Source organism: Mesoplodon bidens (assembly GCF_964165515.1).
Source record: "Mesoplodon bidens genome assembly, chromosome: 13".
NCBI classification, from domain to species: Eukaryota; Metazoa; Chordata; class Mammalia; order Artiodactyla; family Ziphiidae; genus Mesoplodon; species Mesoplodon bidens.
The window spans coordinates 81904735-81931635 of NC_138169.1; the positions used below are offsets into that span (position 1 = coordinate 81904735).

Here is a 26901-nt window from a genome sequence, read left to right on the forward strand (position 1 = left end):
AGTGTTTTCAAGATTCAAACAAACAATATAAAAAGAGGGGGAGGGTATTTTGTCATAGATACACACACATACACACACAAATTGCTATATCAGCACTATAAGAATCAAACATAAATATAGGGTAATATTTACATCATATTAGGGTATTATAAAGACTTACATAAGCATATGAACAAAGGCATAATCATTCCATAATCTTTAAAAGCCAGAGTTACCAACCTTACCTTATCCTTATCCTTAAGATTGTTGCTGAGACAAAATTAATCCCTGACTTCAAACAGCTTACAATCAATTTGTGGAAACCGATTATTATATAAAGGATGGTGGAAGTTAGTGGTCAGGGAAATTATTGTGGACACAAAACCTATCTTGAAATTGTGCCTCTGAAATTGAACATCTCTGAGCGTCAGTTTCCTCATCTATTAAATAGCAAGTATCTTTGGGTTGCAAAGCAGACTGAATGGAATAATGTATTTAAAGTATCTGCAAATCTAAAACAGTCTTCACATGAAGAAAAGAAATAACAGCCATGTAGTATACGAAATAGTAACAAATGTGTGGGCTGGACCACATGCTCCACGTATTTGGAGAAGGGGAATCACACCAAGTTAAGAGGGAGTTTATGCAAATTTTCTGCAAGTATCAGAATTTGAACTCATTCTGAGTGGCAGCCTAAGGAATCTTGCCATGTGATTGGATATATCTGCCCTGGCACCTGGCCCTCTGCATGGCGGATATCCAAACAAATGCTTGCTAAATAAATGAATGGCTAGGAATAGTGTGCTGTTTAGCCAGGTTAGAGTTGCCGTTGGGTTATATGGGCTCTGGATGGAGACTCTTGCTAATGATGGGACCACAATCACCTTTGGGGCGCCCGTTTGGTAGGGTGAGGGGCGTGCTACTTTATCCTTCAGGTTTTGATATTTTTCTCCCCTCAATCAAGTAGTTTCCTTTCTCTCTTACTATTGTTATGTTCCCATAGGGCTAAGAAATTTAAACTGAGAACATGGAAAAATACTGCTCACCAAAATAAGCAGAAATAAACACGATCTTTTGAACTCTTATTAAACATAGACTCTTGATAAAGAAGTCACTTAGAAAATTTTCAATCATTATACAGTATTTTTCTTAATTAGAAACATCCTTACTATGTATTAAATACCCTTCCCTATAGCAAAAATCCATATATTGTCCCCAACCAACATTTAATACTCCCTCTTTTTTCCTTGAATCTTATCAAACGGATATCATTTTTAGATTAAAATGTCTTTACAAAAGAGAATAGCCTACTTCTAAATGTCACGCGTTCCTACATAAAGGGGTCAGAGTTCTTCATTGTTTTGTTTTTAGGAGTGGAACATTTCCATAAATCATTTGCATCCACCGGTAACTGCCGTGGTCTGCATTTCCCCTGGAAGATGAAAAGCCACGAGCCACTTTTAGTCATAGTTAACTAACACGCGGGCATAAGTCACTCCACTCCAGCGCTCGCTGCTTCTTCGGGAGAGGACGTCGGAGACCGGGGCCTCGCCTGATTGCTCCAGTCTTTCCAGCAGCAGAGGGATTAGACACATGCGCACGATTGGTCTCTTTGTGTGCACCGGGAAGGGCTTGGCGTCGATTTACACTTCCTAACCTAACGGGGCAAAGACCTGGAGCGCGAGCGTGCGCTTAGGAATAAAAATGCACTGTAAAACACGGCCACTGAAATAAACAATTGCCTCGCTCCCGTTGGCCTGCTTCCCTGGGAGCATCCCCACCGCCCTTTCCCCGGTGTCCAGCTTGAGAGTGGAGATTAAGAGCCCGGGAATGAGGAGCCGTGGCCTCAGGAATCCCGCACCCAGGAGAGCGTGGCGGGCAAAGGGAGCCGGGTGGGAGCGGGACCCCGGGCGCGGGTGGCGGGAGAAGCTCCCCGCCCGAGTCGCGAGTGATGGGGCGCGTCTTGCGAGTATCTTCTAGTCCAGCCACCCCACGGGCCAGGGGGAGGGAGCCGGGCGGGCGAATCGGCCCGCCCCCCCGTTCCGCCCCTCCCCCCCGCGCCGGGGAGCCGCGATGGTGCACTCCGGCCAGCTGTGCGCCGCCGAGTGAGGCGCCAGCCCGTGGGTGCTACCGGGGGCGGCGGCGGCGCGGAGGGGGCGCCAGCAGCAGGCGGTGGCGGGGGGGCGAAGGTGAGGACCGGAACGCGGAGGGCGGGCGCTGCTCGCGGCGCCGGCCCGCGTTCCCCGTCCGCGGTCACCCTGCCACCCAGCCTGCGTCCCCGGCGGCGGGAGCTCGGGGGCACCGGGCGGCGGCTGGCGGCGGCCGGCTGGATGCGAGACCTGCGCGGACCCCGTGGCGGACGGCAGCTCTCGACTCGGGGAAGCCGAAGGCGCTGGCCATGGCCTCCAACTTTAACGACATAGTCAAGCAGGGCTACGTGAAAATCCGCAGCAGGAAGCTGGGGGTGAGTCGCTCGCTAGGCTTTCTCCTTCCCCTGCGCCCGTTTGGCGCAGCTGGCGATGGGGGGCGGGGCGGGGAGAGGTGACCCACTCGGGGGCAGAGGCAAAGAAGGACCCGGCCCTCCCGCGGACGGCCCGCTTGTTGCTCGGCCGGGCTGGCGCCCCGCACCTGCCTTGGGGGGCTCTGCAGACCCGGCTGAAGGCTCCGGGAGCGCCTGGGTCCCCGTCCTCATGTGCGCGGCGCTGGTTTAGACCCAGACTGAGAAGTCTTGTAGACGAAAGGGATTGTCAGTTCCGAGATGAATGCACCCCGGAGGGGGTTTACATTCAGAGCAATTCACAATGCTCTGTTCTCAGGAGTGTGCGCCTTCGGGTACAACTGCTCTGTGTGCAGGACGTGGACACACGCTCTGGTGTGTGTGTGCGTTTAGAATCACCGTTTTCCCCGCTTCCCCAGCCCTCTTCGAAATTCTCTTTTGATGCCTTGCCTGCGCCCCGCGTCCCTGCCGGCGACTGCAGGCGAGTTTCGTGCTCCCTGAGCAGTTGCCCACCGGCAGGCTCCCCGGCCGTGAGTGCGCCCGGACAGGTGGACCTGCGTCCGCGTGCACGCATGTGTGTGCTCACGGCCGCTGACACGGGAGCGTTCGCGACAGAAAAGTTTACGGAGACCTTCTCTTGGTTTTTTGAAATATGCTCTGCCCGACTTGGGAGAGAAACAGTGTAGACCCCCAAGGATTTAAAACTTCTCCAGTGACCGGATGAGGAGGTAAGAGGAACGCGTAGACGGCCCTAGAGGACCTGGGAGGTGGGCTGCAGGGAGCGAGAGGGGAGGGCGGGCACCTGGGCCGAGAGCCACCAGAGTGAGCAGACGTGGAGGGACCGTCGGAGCCACGGGCAGAGGTCCCCGCGGGAGCGCGCGCTGGGGGAGTGGGCACCCGAAGCCGGCCTGGGTGGGCCTGTCCAGAGCGCGAGGGAAACTCGATCTGGGGGCCACAGTGCCCGCTTTCCGGGATTCCCTGGATGTCTCTCCACCTCACGCTTCTCAAAGCTCCAGTTCTACGGAGCTCCGGAATCCTGGGGCAAAGCGGCCTTGAACGAGAACATTCCCTGCCTTCCCTGCTGAATGGATGAATTACTCTAACTTGGAGAGGGAAAGAGAAGGACGGAGAACTTCGTTCTTCTCATTAAAAAAAAAAAGAAAAGAAAAAAGAAAGAAAGAAAATAAATGCTAAACGTATCGTTAGAAAACTAAGGTGGGGCAGAGTCCCTAAAAGAGGACGGATCACCTCTCACCCAGAAGCCGCTTTGCGCGAGTTGGTGGACGCAGGTGTTGGGGGAGGAGGGAGGGGACGGACAGACTTGCCTTTTTGTGCTGCCCCCGTTGGGTTTCACGTTCGAGATGCAGACTGTACCCGGAGGACACACGGGACCCATTCTCGAACTTCAGCAGACCTGTAGAAGTGGGGAGTCCAAACCTGGGTGAGGACAAAGCTCCCCTCCCCCCCGCCTGGCGCCTCGGTGCGCTGCTGCGCGCCCCGCCGGGCGAGAGGGCGGGCGCGGCGTGCAGACCCTCGGCCAGGTTTCAAGGGCGGCTCCTGGGTAGAAGAATGCGCCTCATTCTTTCCCAGGGAGTGAAGGAAGAACCCTCGTGAAAAGCTGCAGTTGTCCGGCAGGCTGATGGCTTCTCGCGGCCGCTCACATCTGTCACACTGACAGCCATCGGCCAAGACAGGAGGTGCGGAGCTAGAACTTGGGGGCGCGGAGGTGGGGTGGGGGTAAGAACTGTTTCAGGAACTTGACCTTTGAAGCCCTTTGCTCTCCCACGGGGTGCTTGCTCATCATTCTCGCTCTTGCGTCTTCTTGAAATCTCAATTGTGTCTGACACCTCACACGCTATAAGCTAATGGATGATTTAAGTCCCCCGGGGAGATGTGCATCTGCTTCCACAGTCACCGTGTACGTGAAAATCAGACTAAGGAACAGAACGCTGAGAACCCTGCCTCGCGCACTTGGCCTTGGAGTCGATAGGATTCCTCTCCCATCAGAGCTTTCCAGGATTTCATACAATTAAAACTGAATTTGCATCTTAATTATAAGATAGGATCCAGGGAAAGAGCAATGAATGTTTCTTGGTTAACTATGGCATTTGCAGCCTTTGAAATGACCTTTTAGAACACCATACACCGTTTCCCCCCTAAAGATGTGTGCAGATGTTTATCTAATGTCCAAAGCATCTTTTTCCATACCCACTGTTTAGAGCTATGCATGTGTAAAGGACAGCCTTCACAGAAAACAATAAAAGCATGTTTACTTCAGAGTTTGGTGTTGAAACAGTTTTGCATTGTTTTAATATCAAAATATTAAACTAAATTAACCTTGACTATTTTGGAGAATATTATTTATTTTAAAAAACTTTAGCAACTTTTCTATTCAGAATATGCTAGTATTCAGAATGGTGAATTCCAGTGGCAGAACTTCACACAGATGATTCTGTGAAGCTTAATAAGTTAAATGGGTCCTGTAAGATAGTAAAACACTAAGCAAATATTGTGTGCCTTAAAAATGAAAATGTATAATTATACCCAAAATCATAGTTATAGGAATTATCTAAGCATTAGGTAATAGGAATCAGTTATAGGAATTATCTAAGCATAAGTTTTCCTAGTTAATAATACATATTTATAATTTTATGGGCTCAGAACTATGAACTTTTCTAAATAAAAGAATACTTTTAACTCAGAGGATACATAATGGTTCTTTTATGGATTATGTTCAAAATTAAATTTCACAATAAAAATAATTCTGATTAAATATGCACAGATATTTGATTTAGTATGGGTAGAAGGCATGCTTTCAAGAACCAAATTTTATAGTATTCTAAGGGAGAAAAAGGCCTGGATATGAGGCCAGTTGTATCAGAGATGAAAATGATGACATGAAAATATATTTTGAGATAAAGCGTTGGATGTGCCCTTTACTCCTCACAAGTTAGTGGTTATTATTATGCTGAATGAGGGCAGAAAAGCATTTCCTGTCCGCTAGGCAGTGGGGCAGCCCTTCCAGAGGTGCTTCCAGGTCAAAGTGTCTGAAAGGGCCCCTGCCCTGTGTCTTTTTGTGTCTTTTTACAGAACCTAGTGCTACCTGTTGAGGATAATTCCTTAGCCAAATAGTTGGGTGAAGTAGTAAGTGTTAAACATTTTTTTTTGTTTGTTTGCTTTCAAATTTGTCTTGGATCATTAATCAGTTTTTCTTCCATTTAGGAAAATAATTTTGAGAAAAAATAGAATCATCTTCCTGAATTTTATTCTTGTCCTTTAAAAAATACGCTTGTTAAGTCATTATTTATTTATTTATTTTTGGCTGCGTTGGGTCTTCGTTGCAGCACGGGGGCTTTTCTCTAGTTGTGGTGAGTGGGGGCTGCTCTTCGTTGCAGTGCGTGGGCTTCTCATTGCGGTGACTTCTCGTTGCGGAGCACGGGCTCTAGGAGCGCGGGCTTCAGTACTTGTGGCTCGCGGGCTTAGTTGCTCCGTGGCATGTGGGATCTTCCCGGACCGGGGATGGAACCTGTGTCCCCAGCACTGAGAGGCGGACTCTTAACCACTGCCTCACGACGGAAGTCCCAGTCATTACATTTTTGAAGGTATTAAATCATTAAAAGTATAATGACGACTCTTATAAAGAATCATTTCTTTAAATTCTCTATTAATTTTTCATTATTCTACATTACTATTTCTATGAATATATTGTTTTCCTTTTGCAGGATTTAAAAGCCCTTACTGTAGTTTAGTTCTCACCATCTTATCTGTTGCATGATTTATATTATAATTCACAAGATACCATGGTGGCCAGTATTTTTTTTTTTTTAAGAAAAGAGTAATTAAAAACTCTAATAAAAATAAAACAAAGCAAATGCTTTTTGGTCAATATTGTTTATCTCTTAGCCTTGATTATCTATTTTTCTTCTGACCTCTAATAGGTTGAATTTAGTCAGCAAGGCATATATTGCAAAATATCCAACCTGTTCTTGGTTTGCAGGTAAACTAAGAACACAATTGCTGAAACTGTTAATAACTTTATATGGGGCTTATTGACTCTATAAATGTAGCAAAAGTAAATGCAGCATTATGCAGTGACATCACCATAGCATCATCACCATTGCCACCAGTGTACAAATTCCAGACTGCAAATAGTCTACAGTAATTCTGCAGTTTGACTGCTTCTAGACTCTAACATCATTGTTTTCAAGGAATTCTATTCAAATACATCATTGTGAATATTCACAGGCACGTTGTGCATAGACAAGTAGTATTTTATGTAGCTTTTTTTTCTAGCTCTTACTCAAAGTTAGGTGAGAGACTGGATTAGTATGTGTGGGTATTGAAGGAGTGTCTCAGGATAGGTTGGTATTACATATTCAACAAACGGTCAAATCATGGAGCATCTACTGTTTATCAGGTGGCGTACACTGGGTGTGTGTGTGTGTGTGTGAGAATATTCCAGATTCATGTCGTATTAAGTCAAGGTTGTTAACAGTGGATACCTCCTATATCACCACCGCTCATGGTACACTAGGTCAGTAATAATCACCTGTTCCCGCCTGGCTGTAAGGAAAGCAGGGAAATATAGAGCACAATTTTGGAGTATTTGATGAGCACCAACCTTATGAGCTAATCATCTATTCAGGATTATCTCTTTTGCATAGTCTCCATTTGTTTTAACAACTTATTGTGGATTCATCTATCTCATGCCCTCTCTCCCTCCTTGATTAAAACCTTGAGACACCCCCATACCTGGTTTGATGATTATTTATCTGCTTCTCATAAACTGTTCTGAATTTTCCTGTCCTTTTACAAACAGCTTTTATCTGATGATGGAAGAGAGTAGTTTTTATGAGAGATGTTTTTGAAAATTTATCCCTTTATAGAATCTCCCTCATTAATATAAATGGGAATTTTTGTGGGTGCATTTGCATCATTTTTGGTCCATAGAGCATTTAAAAATTTCTCTGGTCTCCCAAATCTCTAGAAACTATTTTGTGAAGAGAGAGTATCATGTATGAAATGCATTACCAATTTGCCAAGAATTAGATACAATAAATGTATTTAAGATAATATATATAAATAACAATAATTCTGACCATTCAAAAGTTCAGAAGAACTTTCAGGATCATTACCTCAGATATGAGTTCTCAATTTAAGTATTTAAGATGTACAAGTTGTATTGGGTGCCTTTAAATCTTTACCCATTTGTGAATATTGTATATCCTGGGCATTTTGCTTTCTGAAATGGATCCATTATATCCATGGTGATTTATCATTTACCTCTTTCTCATTAAATATGGATTTAGAATGTATAAAAATTTTAATTATTTGAGCTCTCTTTCTCTTTCAGATTTTTATTTATGGTGACTATTATGTATACGTTTAACATGTGTACATACCACTTATTTCTGTATCTATATATATGTCTACAAAAATCACTTGTTCTTAGAATTTTAGAGTAGAAAATGGTCTTGTATACCTTTTATTCAATCTCGCTATACTAATTTATTTGCCACCGTATGTTTGTGTATATGACATTTTAGCTATTCTAAAGAAATTCTATTATTTGAATTAGTGAGACTTTTTCCTTTTTAAAACATCCCTATGTATGCATATGGGCATGCATGAGTTTCTTTGAATTTTCAAAACTTAAAGCCAAAAGCAAAGACAATAAAAGTAAGCCTAACTGTAAAAACCAAAGCCAGACATTTTGCTGGCTTTGATATTAAATGATTATGCCCATGCAATACCTGGGGGAAGCCATTAAATCAGGGGTGAGATATACGAGTTCACATCTCAGTTTTTGACTTGCTAGGTTTACAGATGACTGCTGTCAAGGTGAACTTTAAAAGATGGCATTCCCTCAGATAACAAAGATTGTACTCAGGGAAATCTTTTAAATGATGAAAATAGCGTAATCAAACAGTGGTCAACTATCTCTGTAAGTTTTACATTCCCAGTTTCCTTAAAAGTGTTTCAGAAGTGCTCGATAATGGCTGACGTTGGAGATGAGTATAAAATAACACGAGTATAAAATAACATATGTATTTGAAATAGGTGTCATTGTTTTGAAGTATTTTTATTCTAATGTGTTGTTCTATTTGGGTCATAATAAGCCAGGTGACTACTACTGAGTAAGACTATTAAGTATTCCTATCGTTGGTCTGTTTCTGTTTCCATCCACTTCGTTTTAGACACTGTAGAATTTAAAAAGCAAGCAATACAAATAAAAGCTACCTGTATTCCCACCATCTACAGATCATCTCTAGATTTTGTAAATTTTGAAGTGCTAGTTTAAAGGAAAAAGTAATTTCTACCAATTGAGACAAACTAATTAAAATAGAGTATACTATAGTTTCTTTGCCTTCAGTTTATAGCTTTTGCTTCATTTTACTCACGGTATTTTCTTTATTCTTCAAGCTCTTGGTAACTTGTCCAGAGAGGCCAAGAATTCTAGGTAGAGAACATTTTTGTTAACTTTCTGCATAAATCTCCATTAGTTTTTTTTTAAACATCTTTATTGGAGTATAATTGCTTTACATTGGTGTCCATTAGTTTTTATTTTAAGATACAGAGCAGGATTATCTTCTGAGTAATTCATTTTTACATTATAACACTATTTCCCACTGAGAATATTGTACCTGTCAGTCAATCTGGGTGGAATAAGGAATGGTATTTTGTTATTAGCAGAGAACAGCAATTTATTTAATAAAGAAAACTATTTTCATGTTATTTGAAATGAATGGTGGTTGTAATCTTTGAACATGTGCAAAGTGCTTTGCCTGCTATTTTACTGAATCCATTGCATAAAGCTTGGCTTAACAGTAAAATGACTTGGAGGACAAATACAGTGAAGTTTAATTTGAGACTTTTTAAAAAAATTGATTAATTAATTTATTTTTGGCTGCATTGGGTCTTTGTTGCCGTGCTCAGGCTTCTCTTTGTGGTGGCTTCTCTTGTTGCAGAGCACGGGCTCTAGGCACGCGGGCTTCAGTAGTTGTGGCATGCGGGCTCGGTAGTTGTGTCTCATGGGTTCTAGAGCGCAGGCTCAGTAGCTCTCGTGCATGGGCTTAGTTGCTCCGTGGCATAGTGGGATCTTCTCGTGCATGGGCTTAGTTGCTCCGTGGCATAGTGGGATCTTCCCAGACCAGGGCTCGAACCCATGTCCCTTGCATTGATAGGCGGATTCTTAACCACTGTGCCACCAGGGAAGCCCTAATTTGAGACTGTATAATAGTAACATAATCATGTTGCATTGGGTGTACCATGCATTTTCCAGCTTATAAAGAATTTTCATATATATTTTATAATCCTCCCAGCATACTTTTGAAAGTATATTTAGTTTTTAACCCCATTTTATACATAAGCTAAAATTTAAAAGAAGTAAAATGAATCAGCCAGGTCTACAGAGATACAGATTGGGTTTGTATGTGTGAGTGCGTATACTCAAATCTAGGTTTTATAACTTCAAGTTCAGTGTTATATCTACTAGAACAGTTTCCACTTTACAAAATATTTGGACAGGTAGTAACAGCTATGTGTACTATTTGAAGTAAATGTGCTTTCTTTAATTGGAAATAGTGTAAAGCAAATATTATCATTAACTTAGCCTTAAGCTATCTATATTGCATATAAAAGTGTGTTGGCAGGTGGGAGGTGATGGAAATGGGTGAAGGAGGTCAAAAGTACAAACTTTCAGTTATTAGATAAATAAGTTCTGAGGATGTAATATATACAATGGTGACTATAGTTAGCAATGCTGTATTGTATATTTGAAAGTTGCTAAAAGAGTAGATCTTAAAAGTTCTTATCCCAAGAAAAGAATTGCAACTGTGTGAGGTTATGGATGTTAACTAAACTTATTGTGTTGATCAGTTCACAATATATACATATCAAATCATTAAGTTGTATACCTTAAACTTATACAAAGTTATATGTCAATTTTATCTCAATAAAGCTGGAAAAAAAGAGCTATGTAATGAAAGAATGTATGCCACAGTAAGGAGGTTCTATACAGATATTTCTCCAGGCCACTTGAATGGCCTTGATTTCATTTTCATTGTACCATCTAAAACTCAGCTAACCTCTTATTTTACGAAAGGATAACAGGCTTCAAAAACTGACAGTGTCCTGGTAGAATTTAAAATGTTTTAAAAATATTTAAATCTATTTATTTTACCATTATCTTTATTTATGAAAAACCACCTTTTATTTAAGGTTGTCATATAAAAGCTTATGTTTCAATGAACTTAATGAAAAGTGAGTTTATTTAAAGAAAAACACAAGTAAAAAATAATAAACATTTACTGGGATCTGGCAAATCAAAAGGTGACATAGTTATGCAGCAAAAAGTGTGATTGTGTTACACTGTTGCTTTAATATCAGGCAGCACTGAAGTATACCGTGAACTCTGAGAGGCTGGGGTGGGTTGTGTGTTTATTTGTGTGGCTTGCTACTTTTAAGTGGCAGGAATTGAAACAGATATACTGAAATGATGTTCCTTTTTTTTCCCTTAGTTTCCTTATTTTTTTAAATTGGCTATATGCCTTTGTCACCTACATTTGTAAACTTTTATATAAGATCTATTGCATGTGTAAACATGTGTAGTTATTTTTCTCCCCATGATTTCTTCTTTGTAAATATGAAATTACTTTTTCTGACCATTCACTATCCTTTTGAATATGCATGTATGTGTGTATGTGTGTGTATACGTGTGTACATATGTACTCATACATAGATACATGCATATATATATAATGTGATATATATGTTATATATTAAATAGAATATGTATATATCTCCAAATGGTCTGTTAGTCCTCATTCACGCTGAATTGTTATCCTTCCTGACTATGTAAAAGCACCTAGCCCAACTCCAGGAGAAGAAAATGTTCACAAAATGTCTTAGCATACTTTTAAAATTATAAATTGTTACATGTTCACATTATACTTTATTTGGAAAAAATATTTGATATTAGTCTAAAATTGAAATTTAGTGTATCTTTCAAAAACTATAACTTTTAAAGGGTGGCAACCAGTAAGAGAAAATTCTGTATTTATGTCTGTCTACATAACTCTAGTGAAACTTTTCACATACTATTCAAGAAAAAGAGCAAAAACACACTTTTGACATATTTGAACTTGCTTAGAAAACTATGCCTTTTCATTTAACTTACTAGGGAAATGGAATACATCTCTCTGAGTGCTTTAAGGACCCTTGGGGCTGTGCTGTAGGAAGGACCCATGTCATTTTACTGATGCTTTTATAGACTTCATTACACTTCGGAATCTTTAAGTATTAGCTATGTAATTCTTCTAAGTAAAAGTACATCCAGTGCCAAATCATGATGTTTAGCTATAAGGTGCCAAATTTATGTATAAGTATGAAATGTACTCTTCTATACATTTAAGACATAACAACTATTTAAAGCTCCAAAGGCTACTTAACACTCATACTGTTGCATCCTGATATTTTGCATAATACTCTACATTACTTAGCCCTCTATTAAAAACTGATTCTCTGGGGCTTCCCTGGTGGTGCAGTGGTTGAGAGTCTGCCTGCCGATGCAGGGGACACGGGTTCGTGCCCCGGTCCGGGAAGATCCCACATGCCGCAGAGCGGCTGGGCCCGTGAGCCATGGCCGCTGAGCTTGCGCGTCCGGAGCCTGTGCCCCGCAATGGGAGAGGCCATAACAGTGAGAGGCCCGCGTACAAAAAAAAAAAAAAAGATTCTCAATATTTGTGAGGGACTGCACATTGGAGTCCCTGGGATGGGTGTGGAATGTTGTTGAGGTAAAGGGCCAGAATAAAGGAGCTTGCTCTGTCCTGAGAATCCAGGAAGTCACTGATGTGTTTACAGGAAAGGTTATATGTTCATTCTGAAATCAGCAACATCCCTGAATCTTGGGTGTGTAGAAAGGATTGTAGTCAAGTAGGACTTTTGGCAAAATAGGAGTGGGTTCTAATATCCAGAAAAGGCACTGGTAATTCTAGTGGCTAGCTCTGATTGAGAATCACCGATGTAGAAGTATTTTTTTCCAGCACTGAGAAGAAAGAATTCTTCAGCCTATTATTGTTTGCATTGAGAAGTCAGCTGTCAGTCATATTGCTACCTTTTGAAAAGGATTAGTCTTTTTTTCCTCAGGCTGCTTGTAACTTTCTCTTTTCCTGGTTTTCAGGAGTTTTGCTATCATATGTGGAGGTGTAGTTTTTATTCTTTTCAATATTTTGGGGTCTATAGTGCTTCTTAATTCCATAGCTTGATATCTTCCTGCAGTTCTAAAAAATTAACCACCATTACTCTTTCACATATCAGTTCTGTCCATTTTTTCTCTTCTTCCTTACTCATATGTTAGATCATTTGTACCATACGTCTGTGCCTTTACACCTTTTCTTTTCCCTATTTTTGTGTCTTGAAGATTCAGGATGGATGTTTTCTACTGAAATTTCTTCCAGTTCACTAATTTTCTATTCAGCTGTGAATAATCTACTGTTAAACCTATTCATTATTATCAATTTAAGTAATTTTTTCAGGTCTAGGATTTTCATTTCATTCTAATTTTTAGAATTTCCTATTAAAATTCTGTTTTTATCCTTGGTAGTCTTCAATGCCTTCAGATAGATGATTTTTGTATTTGTCCACCATTTCTAATCAACAGCAGAAAGGCTGGCCCAAATTACCTGGTCCACCATTAACAGGAATGGAGCGGTCCCAGCTGGTTGAGTTTTATAGTGATTGCTTTGTGAGAGCTAGAGGCCATGTGGTCCTCTGGAACTCCACTGAGAGCCAAGAGGGTTGGCTGTAGCTCTTCCATAGGAGTGAGACCTTCTCCCTGTGGTAATTTTGTCTTGAAATATTTTCAACAGGTTATTTACCTCCACATTAGAACTAGGGTTTGTGATAGTGAAGTTGAAGAAAAATGAAGATATTTAAGTTATAGGACTAACTACAACTTTGCAAGGAGTGTACGTGGGTCTAACCTGCCCTTGTATAAAAATGGAGGGAAAACAAGGCAAGGATTCTAAGCCTGCTCTAGGGTTTGACTTAACAAACGAGGCCAAATAGTTCTGCCTCTTGAAGCAATGGTTCTTAGCCCTGGATACACATTGTAATCACAGGAGAGGGTTTTGAGTTTGTTTGTTTTCGTGTTTACTAAATGCAGTGACAAGATCGGCTCCCATAGAGGCTTATTTAGTTGATCTCTGGGCAGTAGAATTGTTTTTGTTTGTTTGTATTTGTTTGGTTTGGTTTTAATCTACCCAAGTGATTCTAGCATAAGTGAAGTACTTTTCATCAGAAAATAATTTCAAAGCAAGCTGTTTATCACTATACATTACCACAGAACCCTACTGAACTAGGATAAATAGCTTATAATATACCTCAAGAAGTAGCTAAACCAATTAACAATACAGTTCAGACATCCATCATTTATTTTTTTCACCCAGCATTTGAATGTTCTTCCAACTATTTGGAGAATAACCCCACATTATGGATGTTGAAGATAGCAAATAATGGCTCACATTGTAGAAAATAAAATACCAGAAATATTATTTCCTCATCTTCCTTGCTACTAGGGTATGAGAAATGAGCTAGTATTGCCATTTACATGTCTAGACATCGAGTTATTGATGCAAGAGGCAACCCAGTGGAGAAGTCTTCACAGGGCATGCAGAATAGTCCTTTCTCCTGGATTAATTTATTGATGCAAAAGTAGAAGCAATGCAAACTGTCCAAAAGCAATAGCTTCATCAAGAAACTTTAATAATTTAATGGGTCACTTATGGTTTCTTAGTCTTGAACCTGGTTCTCCAGCCTCTATTCCTGATTTGAGGTAATGAAAAATTGAATAAACGTTTTTCCATCTAAGTCAGCCATTGTCAGCTTTGATTACAACTAATAGCAACTAATACATCCAATGGATAAAATGGCATTATTGGAAGTGACGCAATTAAATTTTAAAATATACTAAAATCCTATGTATACTAAATATATACTAAAATAACTAATTTTTAGAGTAATGGTTATTCAACAATTGTCCTTAACAATATGTAGACACTAGAATTCATTTTCTGTTGTAGTCACTCCTAATGTGGACGTATAGAGCATAGTTAGTGAATGACTCTGTTCACCCATGGAGAAGTTTAGGAGCTTTAATGGAAGCATACATTCAGACCCTATATAATTATATAAAAGTTTGTTCTAGAAGAGGAACCTACACAAATGTACGCAACACATTTTTGACAAAGGTGCAGAAACAATTCAGTGAAGGAAGGATATCTTTCAAATAAATGTTACGGGAGCAATTGGACTTCCATAGGCAAAATGAAGGGATCTCAACATAAACCTCACACCTTATAGCTCAAAATAGATTAGCGATTTAAATGTTAAAAGTAAAACTATAAAATTTCTAACAAAAGGTTAAAGAAAATCTTTGGGAACTAGGACTAGGCAAAGAGTTCTTAGACTTGACATCAAATGTATGATCCTTAAAAGGAAAACTTGATAAATTAACTTCATAAAAATGAAAAACTTTTGCTTTATGAAAGAACCTGTGAAGAGTATTTAAAGAAAGCTATGGGGGGGTGGAGATTATTTATGAACTACATGTCTCTAACAGAGAACTTGAATAAAAAACTCTTAAAACGCTGCAGTTAAATTTAAAAAATAATAATCCAGTTAGAAAATGGGCAAAAAACATGAACTGACCCTTCACAAAAGTTGATATGCAGATGGAAAATAAGCACATGAACAGATGTTCCACATTATTAGCCACTAGTGAGATGCAAATTAAAACCACCACGAGTTATCAGTAAACACCTATTGGAAAGGCTGAAATGAAAACCTGTGACAACAGCAAATACTGGCAAGAGGCAGAAAACCTGGATCACTCATACGTTGCTCTTGGGAATGTGACATGGTTCAGACACTCGTGAAAACAATGTGGCAGTCTCTTAATTAAACTAATTATGCAATGGCCATACGGTCATCAGCGGTGCCATCCACTGGACGTCTATCCCAGAGAAATGAAAACTTTTGTTCACAGGCAAACTATACACAAATGTTTGTAGCAGATTTATTTGAAATATCCCCAAACTGAAAACAAGCCAGATGTCTATCATTGGGTGAGTGGTTAAACTGTACGACATCCACATCATGTAATACTACTCAGCAATAAAAAGGATTAAACCACTGATAACCCCCAAAGGTGAGTCTTGAGAGAATTACGTTGAGTGAGTGGAAAAAAAAAATTCCAAAAGGTTATAAACTGTGTGATTTCATTTATATAACATTCTTGAGATACAAAATTATAGAAGTGAAGAATAGATTGTAGTAGCCGGAGGTTATAGACAGGGGAGAGCAAGTGGAGTCTGTGTGTGGATAGGGTGATAAAAGGGCAACGTGAGGGACCTTTGTGGTGATGGGGATATTTTGTATCTTGACCGTATTAATTGACATCCTGGTTGTAATAGTGGACTATATAAGATGTTCCCATAGGGAAAATTGAGTAAAGACAATGCAGGGTCACTCTGTATTATTTTTCATAACTGCCTGTGGGACTACAATTATCTCAAAAATGTTTAATTAAAAAATATAAGCGGGGCATCAAAATGTAGCCCCATTTTACAAATGTGATACCTCTGAGCCTCACTTTTGTTATTTGTAAAATGAGGATAAGAATACCAACCTCATTGTACTTTGTTAACATTAAATAACTATCTTACAAGATCTGAAACAGACCTTGGTCTATGATGCTCAAAGTCCCTTGACAGAGCTACTGAAAGTGTATCCCTTTGAAAAGGAATATGCATCTTTGCAGCCCTTTTGAATTGGGGTCCCATAAGCAAAGAAAGCCTTCCGTGAGTAATGCTTCAGTGACCATGGGAGTGTAGATAACTCTACTAGAGTCCTGATTTTAATTTCTTTGAATATGTACTCAGAAGTGAAACTGCTGGATCCTATGTAGTTCTGTGTTTAATTTCTTGAGGAACCTCCATACTGTTTTCCATAGTGGCTGCACTGACTTCCCTGCCCACCAAAGTGCACTGGGTTCCCTTTTTTCCACATCTTTGCCAACACTTGTTATCTCTTGCCTTTCTGATGTTAGCCATTCGAACAGGTGTGAGGTGATGTCTCACTGGGCTTTGATTTGCACTTCCCTGATGATTAGTGATATTGAGCACCTTTTCCTGTACCTGTTGGCCATCTGTATGTTTTCTTTGGAAAATATCTATTTAAGTCCTCTGCCCATTTCTAAGAGTGTTGTTGGTTTTTTTCGCTGTTGAGGTGTATAAATTGTTTAAATATTTTGGTTATTAACTCCTTATTGGATACATGATGGGCAAATATTTTCTCCCATTTCATAGGTTGCCTTTTTATTTTGTGGATGGTTTCTTTTGCTGTGCAGAAGTTTTTTTTTAGTTTGAAAATATAAATGTTGATTATTTTGCAGTTGCACATTAGTGCTCTCTGTGAAATGAGGTTTATTTTATATCAGCTACATTTGCCCACAGGACACCTTAATTACTAGGAACCAAGCGGCTTGAACACTCCATTGACTCTGGAAACAAACAGCAGTGCAAACCTCTCTACCTTTGCTTTTGAGCTCAAAGTGAGCCACCTTGCCCAAATTTTAGAAATGTCATTACTGAGAAGAAGATAAAGCTCAGCAGCAATTCAATGACATTTCATTTTGTATCTCCAGTAAGAGATCACTTGGCTACATTCCCATCCAAAAAGTGCCATTATCTGTTTTGATTCTCAAGGTGATACCTAGTTGCAGCTCCTTTTAAAATGATAATAAAACTGCCCAGAATACAAAATAAATGAAGTCCCAAATACAGCGTCTAGGAAGAGGTTTCAGTTATTGTGCTCTCCGATGACAGGTTAATTTCATTACCTGGATAGAAAGTGAAGGGGGAACCGAACAATTGCTTTTAAAAAATAGCTTAACACCTGAGGCATTTGGGTATCTGACTCATTTAGGATTCAGAAGCAGTGGTGAAGGAAATAATCATTTTGTTATGCAGTTAGAATCTGTAACATATTTGGTACGTTTTTCAATTAAAAATATCAAGACTATGTTAATATATATTAACATTAAGGGTATATTAATATGAAATATTAATATTAATTAAGGGTATATTAATATGAAATATATCAAGATGAAGCAGTAAAAGGAAGAAATATAAGAATTAGCGTCAATACCTGCAAGTCTAGTATGTACTATGCACAGGGGGTACAGAGATGGGTAAGAACCAATGTCAGACTAGCTTAGCCTGGCACAAAAGCGGGCAGTCAATAAATCTTTGCTAAATTGTTAAGTAAGTTTATATTCAGAACTGCACTATCAGGGTTTTGATTGACACATAGAGGAGTATTGGCACTGCTGTCTTGGAGGCACTTTGTAATTTCCCTCTTCATAACTAGCTTTAGCATTATCAACTGAATTGCAATACAGAGGCTGTAATAGGCGATGTATCAGCTAGAAAATGTCTTAATATCTTACCTAGGGCTTCCCTGGTGGTGCAGTGGTTGAGAGTCCGCCTGCCAATGCAGGGGACACGGGTTCGTGCCCCGGTCCGGGAAGGTCCCATATGCCGTGGAGCGGCTGGGTCCGTGAGCCGTGGCCGCTGAGCCTGTGCGTTCGGAGCCTGTGCTCCGCAACGGGAGAGGCCACAGCAGTGAGAGGCCCGTGTACCGAAAGAAAAAAAAAAAAAAAAAACTTACATAAAGATGTTATTCAATTTATAATATTTTTTAACTTCACCTAAAGACACTTCCTGAAAATTCTTTGAGAAAGCACTAAAATTTAGCTTCCCTAAGAACACACCATGCAACAGCAAAAATCCCCAAAGTGCATTTGTTTTACATAAGTTTTGTTTAAAGGTTACCTAAATTTTTTTTTATTAATTTTTATTGGAGTATGGTTGCTTTATAATGTTGTGGTATATGCCAGTGCACAACAAAATGAATCAGCCACACACATACAGATATCCCCTCCCTCTTGGACTTCCCTCCCATTTAGGTTACCACAGTGCATTAGGTAGAGTTCTCTGTGCTATATGGTATGTTCCCAACAGTTGTCTATTTTATACATAGTATCAATAATGTATATGTGTCAATCCTAGTCTCCCAATTCCTGCCACCCCACCTCTTTCCCCCTTGGTATCCATACATTTGTTCTCCACGTCTGTGTCTCTATTTCCATAAAGGCTACCTAAATTTAAAAAAAAAAGTAAGTTCTATAACATTAGATGTATTTCTTATATTGTGTTGCATTTGTTTCAGTTGCTATTCTGACTGTTCTTTGTATTTATTTTTAATATTGGTTTTGAAATTTCAAATAGTATATGAATTAGAACCTTATGATAACTGTTTTTGAGCAAGAGGAATTTTCCATTAAGAGTCATACCAACAACTTGTATTTTTATAGTATTTTACAATTTAAAACATGCTTTTACATATAGTTCCCCTTTAAAATAGCACATTCTTCAGTGGGTAGGTCAGATATCATCTTTATTTTACAGAGGAAGACTGTGATTTTAAGGGAGGTAAGATAACACTGAGTCTGAAGGCTTCATTCTTTTACACTCATTTCTAGTTTCTTCTCAGAATACCTGTGCTAACTACTGCACACATTTTGATGACAATGCATGTCACTCTTACCCCAGTAGAGGCTGCCCTCTGATATGGCATCCTTGACTAGGACATGGTATACTTTTTCTTAATAACCTATTTTATGTAGGTTTCCTCCCAATATAGATTGGAGCCATTTAATATCTCTGTTGTAGCGCTTTGTCTCTGCTGTGTCTCAATTCTTAATCTCAAAGATAATGTCACCAGTGGGTCCTCAGAGCTCTTTAACACTTTCCCTTTGCTGCGTGTAATCTGCCAGCCTTGAAACCTAGGTCCGTGCATCGCTTTAAGTGTTTGAGAATTAGGAAATTTTCTCACTTGTCTTTATTTTTTTAACATGAAAACCATTACAAAAATAGTCCTATATGCAAAAGTATAATTCTGAAATAGGTCTTCTTCCATCTCATTGATGTTGACTTATATGATAAGTGATTTTATGACTTCGATGGAGCTGATTGTTATCACTCTTCTAGCAATGACTACATTCTTTTTGTCTCTGAAATGACTCTCCACAAACCTCTGCTTCAGGAAAACTCAGTATTTCAGCTTATTCACACGAGGTAAGCCTCAGCTCAAGAGTTCCAAGCTTCAAGCATTAGCACAGTATAGTGGGGAGGAAAAGCTCTGGAAAGAAAGACCTTCAGTTGAGTCCATTAACTTTCCAACTCTGTACCTCATCTGTAAATTGAGTGTCACCTGCCAAAAGGCTATTCCATAGGGTTACTGTAAGCTGTAAATAAGATAAAATATTCAAAGTGCAGGAACATGGTAGACCGCATGACTTTTACCTATTGATAGTGGTATTTCTAAACAACAAACACTGACTTGACTTGCCACAGTGAAGCAGTATCATCATTTTGGAGTATTTTATATATTTCACCCCTTTGGGACAGTACCTCTTTCTTTGCTTTAGGCAACACGCTTCACTGAGTTTTATGTTTGACACAAAGTGGGAACATGGCAGGATTTTAATCCAGAGCAATTACTTGATTAAAGGTGTTTTAGACATTTTAGTCTGGCAAAATGATGTGCATGGATTGATGTAAGTGAAGGCATGGTAACCAGAGTGAAGGTCGCTAGGGTGATCACGCCTTGGCCACACCTGCATTGGGGCTGCCATGCTTCCTCACCTGGAGTGCTGGGCCTCCTGGACTGTGCTTGACTAGCTCTTCTCTGTCATTTGATTTTTTGTTTCGACTGTCACTCCGTTTCAGCTAATAGAAGCACATAGTGTCACCTAGGAAGCCCTCCACTGCTGGGCCTTGCATTATATACACCTTACCAATTTCCAGCCCTAAATGCATGTGCTCTGTTTCTAACAGCTGGTGTCACGTCTGTGTGGAAGGCGAGGAATCCCTGCATTTGTGCCTCCTTCTGCCTTGTCAGCTGCATCTTTCACTGGCTCCCCCCGCCTCCTGCCCTCCCAGTGCCCACCACTGCAAGGCTTCTCTCGATGGCCTGTTTCTTAAACTCTTACCTCTTTTTCTTAGAATCCTTATTTAGTCCTGAGCCCTACAGTTTTATTCCTACTTCTCAAAAGATTTATCTAAAGTAGCTATTTTAAGCTTTAATCTCACTTCCAATCTCCAGACTGGCATGCCCAAATTTTTATGAAAGCTTTCCTTCTTAATACCCATAGTGCACCCCAGTGCAATGAGTCTAAATAGAGCATACTATTTCTTCTTCCCAAACCAGCCACTTCATCACATAAAAACATATATAAGTAGATATTTCTATTAACACTACCAGTCATTTCGAAATGACTCACTATCACATCTTAGAGACGATACTGGGTCTTCCCTTTCTCTGATTCACTACAGACAACCAAATGCCGTGTCTTATTGGTGCTGCCTGCAAATGTCTTTGTCCTCAGTGGTCTCCTTCCAGTTGAAATTCTGCTTCGATAACTTCAAGCTCAAATGTTGGTGAGGTTTTTCCAACAGTTCTTTTTACTGCCAGCTCGATTACCCTTGTACTTCTGCCAGATTAATTTTCCTAAATTTCAGTTTGAAACATATAATTCCCCCTCTTAAATTTTCCCCTGGTTTCTCATTACCTAGAGTAATAATTAAAACTAAAACTTGTAATTCAAAGCTATCGACAATATCTACCATTGTTTCATTTAGGTTTTTTAAAATTATGTAATATTTCAAACCTACTGGAAATTATATAGAATCGTATTACAAACTGCCACATACAGACTACCCGTATTTTACCAATCTTATCACAGTAACACATTGAACAATTGTACTCAATATTTATCTATGTGACTACCTAGATCCAGTTTGTTCATTTCAATGGTTGTATTGTCCTGTATTACATAAATAAACTATACGTCTTCTGTTAATGGACATCAATGAGGTTTTTCTATTTTTGTTATTATAAACTATACTTCAACAAATACACTTATATAATTCTCTTGATCCTATGTCTCCAAGTTTCTCCAAGGTATGTGGCTAGAATTAGAATAGTAGTTTTTAAAATATGTGCATTTTCACTTTACTAGATGTTTTCAGATTGCTCACAAGTAATTGTTCTGGTTGTTCCAATGAAATGGGAGAACTTGTATCACATCCTTAGAAGCAATTGATATTGCCATATTTCTTTAAGTTATGAAACATTTCAAGCAGAGAACGTAAAACTGTCTTAAAAAATAACATTTTGCTATATTTACTTCACTTTTTTAAAACAAATAAACTGGGTAAAGTTGAAGCCCCAACACAGTAACTTCAGAAGTAAACTTACGTTTATAATTCTATGCATAGTTTTTCTATATTTATTACATTTTTATATTTATTTTAGTAATATGTGCTGTTGCTTTGCATAGTTTCAGCTTTATATAACTGGAATCATACACTTTATAACTTCCTGAAACATACTTGACTTTGCTCAAGATTATGTTTTTTGAGACTTAATCATGTTGATGGAGTTCCTGTTTATTCATTTTATTCTGTACACTATTCCTTGGTATAAGTGCTCCACAGTTTGTATTTCCTAGTACAATGTGCAGGAGTTTGTTTGTTTTGAGGTTGTATGCCTAGAAGTGGGTTTTCTGGGCATATGTTGGCACAGACTAGATATTGCCAAATTGTTTCCCAGATGGTATAGCCAAGTGCACTGTCCCCTGAATTTAAGTCCCTTTTACTCTGCTTCCTCACCAACATCTTATATTTTCAGATGAGACTTTTTCCTCCCTTGGGTAAATGGGTGTGTGAAAGTTATATTTCTCTACAGTTTGAACACGTTTTCATATGTTTGTTGATCAATGGATTTTCCTGGTTTATAAATTCTCTCTTCAGTTCCACTGCCTATTTTTCTGTGTGATATTTTTTCTTAATGGTTCATAGGGGTTCTCTCTGTATTTTGAACACTATTCCTATGCAGTTAGTAAACTATACAATTATCTTCTTTCATGTTATGGCTTGCCTTTAAATTTGCTTATGGTCTCCTGTGTCTTACTGATACTTTAAATTTTAATGAAATCAAATTTATTTTCTTTATGGCTTATACCTTTTGGGTCTTATTTAAGAAGTTACTCCACACGGTAATATAAAACTGTTGTTTTTCTGTTTTAGTCGGTTGCTTTCATGCATTATTTATACACTTAGATCTTTAATCAACCTGTAATTAATCCTCATTTTAGGATTTACATTTGTAATCTTATTTGTTTCCATATGGAGAGCCAATTTTTTCACCTTCATTTATTAAGTATTCTTATCCATGAGCTTGTGAAACAGATCCAATTTTTCATGTTTTCATATATTTCCAACATTTTGTTGTATTTACTCTTAATGTACTTTAAAGTTTTTATTGTCATTTTGAATGAAATCTTTTTAAATTAGATTTTCTAATTGGTTGATATTGATTTATAGGAAAGCTATTGTTTTTGCATAACTTGTATCTAACTGAATATTGAATATATTGATGTCTTGCTCTGTGCAGACACTGTGTAGGTGCTCAGGACACATCAAAGCAAAGGGCATGAACCTTGCCTTCAAGGAGCACATCTCATAAGGGGGTCAAAAAATTAAACACACAGTTGCCATGCAGAGTTATACGTGCCTTTTGCAAGGGAAGATGGTGAGAAAAGTAGGAGGGAACTTTGCCATTGAGAACCAAGAAGGCACCAGAATGGAGGTGACTGAGTTTGTTCTGATGGATGAGGGAGGCTCATTAAGTGGGTGTGGAGGAAGGATGGGGTGATGGGGTAACCTGGGCAGGGCAAAGGCCATGGAATATCTGCGTTTGTGAACCATAAGTACCCCAGAACCGCTTGTGTGTAAAGTGTGCCAGAGTAGAGTCAGATTTTAGAAGACATTTAAAGTGATAGGAGGTTACAACCCTGATGTGTATTCATTGGGTTTTTAGAAGAGGAGTTTTAAGCAGGGGAGTAATACAGTAATATTTGTGCATTTGAGGTGTGGGTTGGCATGGTCAAGATTGGAAGGGGGGATGCTATATAGAAATTAAGCCAAAAAATGCAAGAAAGAGCCAGCATAGGCAGCAAATATAGAGAAGGGCATTGCTGTCATAGTGCCTTTTGTGTATTGTAAAATGGGTGAATTTTCCCACTTCTGGCCTTTTGATTGTATATACTTACTGTATATAATATGATATATAGTATTTGTTCTGCTCTCACTATCATGGCTTGTCACAGTGCTACCTGTCTTTAAGACCACTTAAAAAGTCACCTCATTTACAAAGCTTTTCCCATAATTTCTAAGCAATACGTGGTTTTCCCCCTCCCTTTTTCAATTATTTAAAGTGCTTTGCTTGTACCTTTTATGTACTTTTTTCCTGCTTTTCACTTTATTTGTTCATGAAATTAATTTTTCAATTATCTCACAATCACATTTATTTTGTAAGGTCTTTAAAATGTAAGAAAATTTGAATTTATTTTACAATATTTTATTTTATTCATTGAATCATCATTAATGCAATTTCTTATTTTTAAATAAGAATTTTTTTAAAAATGCAGTTCTTCAAGCAATCTCTAATCAGATACAAAGTGATTCTGATTTAAAAAGCTGACAAACTGTTTCCGTATTAAAATGAAAGAAATCACATAAACTATTAAAGTCAAGGGGGATAGACAATCAGAAAATTAAGTTAAACTGTTAAACATATACTTAATTTTCTGATTGTGTCCCCCTTGATTTTATCTCTCTGTCTGTATACTAAGGCATTGGGCAAGACTATCTTTAAGATCATTTTAGCTTTAGCATACCATAGCTAGATACATATATTTATCTTTTTTTTTTATTTTTGGGGAAATTCTTCCCTGACCTACTATCATAAAGATATTCATGTACATTTTATTCTAACTGTTCCAAATTTTAATTTTCATATGTAGGTTTTTCAGTTCACCTGAAATAATTCTTGGTTAGTGTGAGATAATGATCAGATTTACGTGTCTAAAAGTTTAGCCAGTTTTCTCATCACTATTTGTTAAATAGTCTGTCCTTTTCCATTCAGGTTCAATGTTACTTTTTTCATAGATCAAGTTTCTATATATGTGTGGGTTGTGTCTGGGCTCTATTCTGTCCCATTGTGTATTTGTGTGTAATGAGCCTAGACAGCTCTCTTCACCTCCAACTACTTTACACTTCCTTTGCAAAGGTTTCTAGGATCTTTTATCCTTTATTTTGTCATTTGCATTTTGGGATCTGTTATTAAGTTGCATCAAAAACTTCGCTGAGGGCTTCCCTGGTGGCGCAGTGGTTGAGGGTCCGCCTGCCGATGCAGGGGAGGGTTCGTGACCCGGTCTGGGAGGATCCCACATGCTGCGGAGCAGCTGGGCCTGTGAGCCATGGCCGCTGAGCCTGCGCGTCCGGAGCTTGTGCTCCGCAACGGGAGAGGCCACAGCAGTGAGAGGCTCGCGTACTGCAAAAAAAAAAAAAGTACATGCATTAATTAAAAAATAAGTTATTGCTAAACAAGGCTAACCATCATCTACTCCTTCAGCAAGGGGTAATCGTTTTGCTGGTGGAGGGTCTGAAATATCGCGAGAATTTACAACGCGACAGCGATGTAAAGTAAACAGGTGCTGCTGGAGAAATGGCGCCTCGTAGACCTGCTCCAGGCAGGGTTGCCACGAACCTTCCGATTCTAAACCGCGCAGTGTATGCCACGCGCAACAAAACGAGGTATGCCTGTATGTTCTCTGACTTATTGAATCCCTGGGAATGTCTGCCTGGTACGTTTTTGCTTGAAAGATAACTTGAGCTACATTTAAATAAATGTAGTGAAAATGTAGCCAAATCTATTACTCAGGTTACAGTCTTTTTCACTGAGACGCCTGTAGACGTTGTTTCACTGTCTTCCAACATTTACTGTTTCTAATGGGGCCGAATTTGGTTTCTCAATTATCTCACTTTCTATACAAATTGCTTTTTCTTCTCGGATTTACATTCTTATTAAAAGCACATATTTTATTTGCCTTGACTATGAAAAACGTTGAACATGAAACAAAAAATGACGGACTTGTGTAAAATTTCGATCTTTGAATGGAAAAACAACTGTACATTGTATAGTTGAAGGTACTGAGTATGTGGGTAGTGAAATTCAGTAGCTTCTTGAGGTATTTCAAATCCCTCTGATTCTCAATGGGCTAATTTGTAAAAATTCGACTACATTAAGCTTTTGAAATTATACTAGAAAAGCATGGAAATTAAACTTTAAAAATCAATTCTCTGTACATCCTATTTCTGGTAAATTCTGTGTTTAAAAGAAAAAAAATATGTTAAATCAGAACTAATAGCCAACCAGAAAAAACAACCTTATGTCAGTACCAAATGAAGTTAAAGTACTATTTCATTGTAGTTATTATTATAATACTGTGTAACTGTCAAAATAGTATAAAAGTATGCCAACTCTTCTATTATAGCTGTGCTTAATTTTTGAAATTGAAAATTGTTCTGTTCATCGTACTATTTTGTGGTAGGTGTTTCAGGATCTCAGTTCTTTTGCTTTTTGAAACATTTTTTGCAATGGATGACATTAGAAGACAAGAGAAAATAAATTCAATAGGACATCTTTGTACATAACATCTGTTGTACAACTTAATATGAATTACTTGTCGTGAACTATTTTTCTTATTAAAAAAATTTCAAAGCTGTACCAAACCTACTCCCTAATGACTCATTCAAATATGGCTAAGATAACATAAATTTACAAGTTATTTCTGAATCAGAGAATTATATTGTTTCATCCACCAGAATATGCATTGGACAATGTAGCAATAAATGTAGCTACAAATCTGTTACTCTTTTTTATAATAGAAATATCAACAACCAGGGGATGACAGAGTAATTGTTCTCAATAGCTGTTGCCTGTGAAAAGCACTACAGGTGTTCTGTGGTATAAAGAGATGGCTCAGGTAGAGGTAAAACCCTGATATGCATAATGCAACACTGAATGTTTTGAGCGCCTTAAGAAAGACACAGTATTTTGGATATTGAGAGAAAAGAACAAATTGTGCTGCCTGGAAGGAGGGCAGAGTTCAGAATGATATTTTAGAAAGGAGATAACGTTTAAGCTGGGGATTAAAATATGGTTACCCTGGGATATACAGAGATAGGGTAAGAGAACAAAATAAAGGATCAGAGGATTTGGATAATCCTGAATTGTGTACAGTCCTTGCATAATTAATCAGTCTTTCTTTACCTTGTGTTTTATTTTTTAAAATTTCACCGTTAATGTCATTTTTGATTTATGTTCTTTCCTTAAAATAGGATAAATTTGCTCATCTTATGAATATTAACAAAATCATTTGGAATTATCTTTTA

General features: G+C 38.7%; 1 protein-coding gene across 2 annotated transcripts in view; it reads left to right on the forward strand.

Annotated features, from left to right (window-relative positions):
- The first annotated feature begins 2045 nt into the window (after positions 1-2045).
- Positions 2046-26901, forward strand: part of DOK6 (docking protein 6) — a 417331-nt gene continuing 392475 nt past the window's right edge. Inside the window, exon 1 of one of the 2 annotated variants that reach the window (XM_081252874.1) lies at positions 2046-2443. In XM_081252874.1, coding sequence (XP_081109000.1) covers positions 2378-2443 — 66 coding nt within the window. In that variant the 5' untranslated portion in view covers positions 2046-2377. The remainder of the gene's footprint in view (positions 2444-26901) is intronic. The other variant, XM_081252873.1, reaches the window with a different exon arrangement.